At 52.7% G+C, this 6,218-nt stretch overlaps 1 protein-coding gene across 1 annotated transcript in view; it reads right to left on the bottom strand.

The window, feature by feature from the left end:
• Positions 1–1,866: 1,866 nt before the first annotated feature.
• LOC104161149 (ADAMTS-like protein 2) overlaps positions 1,867–6,218 on the bottom strand; it is a gene marked incomplete at its 5' end in the record, with an annotated part of 15,182 nt that continues 10,830 nt past the window's right edge. Inside the window, 5 exons of the mRNA XM_009699480.1 lie at positions 1,867–2,363; positions 2,483–2,627; positions 3,295–3,471; positions 5,222–5,392; positions 5,738–5,893. Coding sequence (XP_009697782.1) covers positions 2,245–2,363; positions 2,483–2,627; positions 3,295–3,471; positions 5,222–5,392; positions 5,738–5,893 — 768 coding nt within the window. The remainder of the gene's footprint in view (positions 2,364–2,482; positions 2,628–3,294; positions 3,472–5,221; positions 5,393–5,737; positions 5,894–6,218) is intronic.

Here is a 6,218-nt window from a genome sequence, read left to right as displayed (position 1 = left end):
AGCTCTGTGGCTGGTAATGACAGCCAGTCACTCTGCCTTTCTGCAAAAATGAATGTGGGAAGTTCCTTCTTCCTCCATAAATCAAATTAGGTGAAAAATTACTAAAAGGACCTCTTCCATCATTCACAGGCACTTCCATGGCAACCGGCACAGGACCGCTCAGCGGAGTGCTTCCCATTCATGGCAGGGAGGAAGGGACCCGGACAGCAACGATCCCCGCAGCTGCGCGGATGCTGTTGGAGGCAACAGCAGGGAACGCTTGCTGTGCCTTTGCAATATCGGGTATGACTGCTCAGCAATGCCAGTGGTGGTGCGGGTTTTTCACCACTGCAATTTAGAAATTTTGCTGCTCACAGAAGGATTTGGACTTAACCTCCCCGTTCACGCACAGAAAAAGTAGGCCTCAGCATAGAGGCGCACGCTACGTGAGCCTCGAATGTCTACGTTATCAGGCAAAAAGGTTAATTTACACTTTGTACCTGCTCATGCCTTGGCACCTCTGCTCACCCTACCTGAAGAAAAGAAGCCAGATGAACGCCAAATGTGGTGATAGTCCTTCTAACCAAACACCTTGCCCCAGCCTGCATTTTACACAGCCTTTTGAGCAAACGTTATGCACCGTCTCCCCTACCTCCGGCCCAGAAAGACACTGGATTTCCATTATCCTGCGACTCAGTTTAGCTGCATCGCTTTTAGTCTCCTTCCATTCTCCAAATAGTGACACCAGGTTTTAAAACGTCCTCTCACATTAAGGGCAGGCAGGAGGGAAGATGAAATTTAGCAGCAGCAAAGCTCTCTGGATCCCACTGGCTGACTGTCCGTAGCTCGTACTGCTTCTCATCCAGCCAGTAGCGCTCCCTGAAAATATAGTCTGTAACTGGAAAAAATTCTTGGCTAACTCAGTAAATCCCATCCTTCCCCACTACAGCATCTGCTCAGCTAGGTCTCATCCTGCTGGGAGTCACAAGAAGTTAGTATGTCCCAGCGTGATCTGTGGGAATGTCTGGGTTTGGCTAAAACAGGGCTATTTCTCCTTTCAGTAGTTCTTCCTTCAGCTAAGTTTCTTCTAAGTAACAGCTCTGCCAGACAGCCCTGCGATGCCATCCCTCAAAGGGCAGAGAGCCAGCTCGCCGGTGCGGCTGCTCCCGGCATCCAACTCTACCTCTTGGCACGCAGCAAAGCTTCCCACCACAATGGCAGCACGTGCTGGGCCATGACCTCCCGAGGGTGGGAATAACACAGGGGGCTTTTGCTCCTGCGGTGACAGGAAGGCAACCGCATCGTCATCTTCATCACGTCCAAATTAAGCGTGACCTGTCGCCGGCTAACGAGGTGCCAAGGCTGGCGAGGCAGTTCCAGAGTAGCTGGGTGGCCAAGACGAGGGTTAGCCTCCCAGCCAACAAAACACCCGGCGTCTGGCACAGCTACAGAGAAATGGGGGAGTCTGAAAGGGCTGGAAACATGGGAGATGCAACTGTGGGTTAGATGGTTTGGGGGATGGTGGAGGAACAGGACAGGGTAGGGGCAGCGATCCCAGATTTTTTCCACTTCAGATTCCTCCTGTTATTCCCTGTCTTTGTTGCTCAGCTATGGGTCCAAATTCAATGTCAGAAATAAACAAGGACTTTGAAATACAAACCAGGAGTGGGTTCTGTTCTTTGGCAGGCAATGTAAAATGGGGTTTATCCAGTGCTGCCTAGAAGCTGTACTGGTGCAAGGTTTTTTTTCTCCCCACTCTTCCTGTTCCTGCTTTTGGTCCTCTTGTGCCCCTCCTTCTCCCTTCCCTCTGGCCTAGGTACATGCAGCCCAAAACCACAGTTTTACAGTTTAGCTCTTTATTGTGACACAGAATTTTTCAGTGTGTTTTGGAAGTTGCCCTTGTAGTAGAAAAATCTGCAGGGCAGACCAGAGAGACGGCTGCTGTCGTCCATGCCCTGCTGCAGGCTGGCCTCTGCGCCCCACCGCCTCCAACTAGAGCTCGTCAGAGATGACAACAGCAGGGACAGGCTTTCCCAACTCACTTCTCAGTAGCTTTCTAGGAACTGATGGTTTGTCTTGTGTAAAATCCTCTTGGTGGAGAGGGAACAGTGATGACTAAGTCCTAGGAATCATTCCTCGCTGAGCAGGCTGGTCTACAGTGACTGGCTCCACAGTCAAGCCAAGTCGGATGGCTTCAAGTGGTAAAGTCTGGCTTGAGGGGGCTCTTGCCCCTGAACTTGGAAGGGAAGTAGGGCCTGGCAGCAGTCAGGGTGACTTGAGCCGACATGACCGGCAGCAAGCCTTCCTGTAGTACCAGTGAGAGCACAGCTTCACCTTCAGCACCAGCACACAGTTGGCCGTTGCTTTGTCATCACAGTCATCTTCTGGAGAGCAGAAGCATCCACAGAAGCGGTTAAAAAGGAGATGTGCTTCCCCAGCAGAGAGCTGGACAGAGCAAAGGGCTCCCAAGGGCTCCTCTCCCTCCCTGCCCTCCCAGTCTTACCTGGTGCCTCTGTGGGGCATGGCTGGAGCTGGCACGTCTGCCTGGCTTCTGGTTTGGAAGTGGGGTCACAGCCCTGAGCCAGCACTTCCCCCTGGTAACACTTCACCTCACGCAGCCGCACACCAGCACCACATGTCTTGCTGCACTGTTGGGATCAAGAAAGAGGAAAGGGATCGTGACAAGCATTTTGTTGTTCTTCTACAGTTCCCAAGTTCATTCTTCCAGTGAGGCCTCCTGGTCCCTGCTTTGGAGACTGTTCTTGAAGATGTTTGCGTCAAATCCCACACTGATCTCAAACTTCTGCTCCCTTTTTGCTGCTGGAGGACAGCCTTCCTGAGCTGGGATTGGGGCAGAGCAAGGGAGGAGTTTACTTTCATCTCTTTAATGCAACTCAGAACTGTTTTTCCTTTGAGTGTTGATGCTGTGACAGAAGATGGAGAAAACGGTTGCTGCGAGCCAGGCCCAGCTTGCCCTGTCCTCCCATTCCCTAGAGGCTCACCAGTTAAAAGCAAGAGAAAGCAGGGAAGGACAGAATGTCGGCTCCTGACAGAGGAGGAGACACGGCTGTATCCTCTATGCCTGCAGTGTGGTGTATGCTCTTGCTTGAGGCAACAATCCACACGCTCTACGTTTGTGTGTGCCAGACCCTGCACCTGCTGCCTGGCCTGCAGAAGAGCCGAGCTCATGGTCCCATCCGGACCTAACAGAGGCCTCGGCAGAACAGGCTGCTAGAATGCCTCAGCACAGGTCATGCTCCACCAACCAGCGTTATGAGGCCACCTCTCTCCCTTCCCCACCACCCCGAGCCCTACCTGAGACCAGGAGGTAGTGAACCACGTTGAACATGGTCTCCTGAAACAGGCAGCTTGTTCCTCAGGTTTCTGGGCGGCTTCACAGTGCTTCTCAGGGTACTCCCTGTACACACCATTCTCCAGGCCTGCACACAAAATGACCCGGGTCTTTGTCCCTCTCCCACAGCTGGCATCACACTGGGAAAGAGAAGTAACAGCCAGGTAACAAATGATGCTCGTCAGCTGTAGAGCTTCAAGTAAGATGGCATCCTGCTCAGAAGCAAAGTGCTTAATGCCTGTGCTAACACCAGTCTAACGGAGGTGGTGCTGTCCGGGTCACAGGAGCAACGGGTGTCTGCAAAGGAGCTGAATTTCTTAGGGAGTGGGGACAGGAGCTGGTAATTTGGGTTTAGGCAGCACTGGGGATGCGGAATTCACCTTGGCTGGCCTTGAGAGCAGCTACCACAAGGGACCTGGAGCAGCCAAGGTTAAGACTACAAGAGGCCGTTTCTGTCTTACATGTATCTATGTTCTTAAAAACCACATAGCATATTCACATAGCAACCTACATCTTGGAGTGCTGACAACCTTTGTGTAGGCCCAAGGGGACCAAAGTGGTGCACTGAAGGTGATTTGCATGGACAAGTACTGCTGAGCCCAAAGTTATGCAGGCTTAGCTGGGAGGACTCACTCTCTCAGGACACCACCAAGAGAAGCAGCAGTAGGCAGGATCTGATTCTAACTCAGCTCTTCTCCCCAGTGCCCATGGAGGCAGTTACCAGTTGGAGCTTTCACTGCTTTGTGCCCTTCTTTGCCACGGCAGGGCCAGCACAACGGGCTTGCAGCTGCCCTTAGTCATCCTGTGAACTCAGAGCTGATCAGCTATGAGAACACAGCAAAGGCAAAGAAGTTGGCAGAGGCAAAGGTGGAGCGCTCAGCAGAGTTCAGGTGAGTTTAATTGCCTGGACACAGCTGAAAAACTGCACTGCAGTACTGTGTGTGACCCACACTGTAGGCCAAAGCAGGAGAGGGTTATGGGGACTGCCATGGGTCTCCAGGTTTAACTGCTTTGTGCTTCTTACCAGTGCTGGAGGGAGACTCAGCTGAATGTAGTCAACAGCTATAAAGGGTGGTAGCAAAATGAGAACAGAGGTTTAGCTATGGTTGGAGGGGAGGAGGCTTGGCTGCTTCTCTGGTTCTGTAGAAACTTTCTTCTTTAGTGCTTTGTGAATCTCTATTTTGCTCAAGATTTTAAAGACAAAGCCCAAGCCCCACAACTGACTTGATACGTTTTTCTGAGTGCTCTGGGATTTGGCTCAACTTGTATGGGGAAGCCTAAAGCCTCTAGGCCTTGAGCAACAGAAGTGGAAGTAAGTAGGTTGGCAGAGACCGATCGTTTGGTAGAACAGGGTGCCTGGACCACGTTCACTGGACTCCAAGTCCTGAGGCAAGTACACAGGCATGGTCTGCATGTGACTTCCAGGGCCGGCACCTGGGCTGTGGTCCAGGTTTACCTCTGTCTATTATTTATCAGAGACGAAGCTGGTTTTGTTGAGGCTTTCTCTTTAGTGGTGGGACCAAAGTCTTGGGAGGGGTGAATGCAGGTTCTGGACAAAGAGCTCTGCTGAGGTGTCGGCAGCTGCCAGCTGGGAGCCAGGGGTGGGAGAGGAGGAGTTTCCTTAGGACATTGCTGCCCTCCAATGGAGGCCTCTGGCAAGGCAGCAAATGCCACAAACTTTGGGGTGGTCTATAGGGTATGGGGGGGACAAGCTGTGGTATTAATTCGTCTTTCCCTCTTTCTAAAAGGACATAGGACAAGGGTACAGCTCCATGGCTGGAGGTTGCACCATACAACCTTGCTCTGCCAAGGGAGCCAGGCTCCCACTATCTCCTGTGGGATACGGGGTGGAAAGGAAGGCTGAGGACACAGGGCTGGGCTTGGCTTTACCTGGTCCCACTCCTGCTCCACCCAGTGTGCGGGACAGTTCTTGTCTCCACACGGATGGACAGCCAGGGGCTTGGTGGCTGGGTCACACTGCGAGTTCGAGATCACTTTGCCCTCCAGGTTGCGACACGTGATGAAGCGGCTCATGCGTCCTTTGCCACACGAACCTGAGCACTTGGAGGAATAAAGGGCATTTAGACACATCAGAAGGCAGAAGGGTGGAGGGGTCATGGTCACTGTGGCACTGGATCCCAAGGGTCTTCAGAGGTACATCTGGTCAGAGGCTTCCATTCTCCAGGTGCTGCGAGCTTCCCAGACTACTGAACGGAGCTCACCTCACAGCTAACCAAAATTTACAGCGTGGAGAGGCAAAAATACAGATTATTCTAGTTTCTTTAGCTTAGCCTCTGCCAGAAGAAAGCCAAAAGAGAGCAGTAGTATGACTGCTCACCTGCTCCCTCCTGCCAGACCTGCACCCCTGGCATAGGGTGCAAGGAGAAGCAGACCCTCTGGACTCACCGGGCCCCAATCTGAAGCAGTCCAGCGGCGGTCGCAGGGTGGGCCTGTGCATGCCTTCTCGCTGCTGGGCTTCCAGGACTCGTCGCAGAGCGGTGCTTCCACTGAGCAGCGTACCTCCCGCTTCATTGTCCCCTGCGTGCCACACCGGGCCGAACACTGCGATGGTCACACAGAGTCAGCTCCGGGGCTCAGAAGCAGAGAACAAGGGGGACGAGCAAAGGTGAGGAAGGCAGCTGTGCCTCCTCCCGTTTTCCTCCTATTGCACTAGGGGAGAGGGCAAGGGCCCCAGCAGGGACAGAAAAAGGTATGTCTGTCTCTATCTCTGCTGCTTATTTACTTTGGGTCCTAGAGCTTCAATGCTCCAAGATGCTGATGCCTGGACTACTGTTCAAAGTCACTGGGCCACTGGCTCAGTCCCAAGCATGCTGTGGAAAGTCAATCAAAGGGATTTCAATTGGGTTTTAGCTTCTCTGTATCTCCA

The sequence above is a fragment of the Cariama cristata genome, unplaced genomic scaffold (assembly GCF_000690535.1).
Source record: "Cariama cristata isolate BGI_N322 unplaced genomic scaffold, ASM69053v1 scaffold8344, whole genome shotgun sequence".
NCBI lineage: Eukaryota > Metazoa > Chordata > Aves > Cariamiformes > Cariamidae > Cariama > Cariama cristata.
The sequence above is the reverse complement of the archived record's forward strand: the minus strand, read 5'-3'. Positions and strand labels throughout refer to the sequence as shown.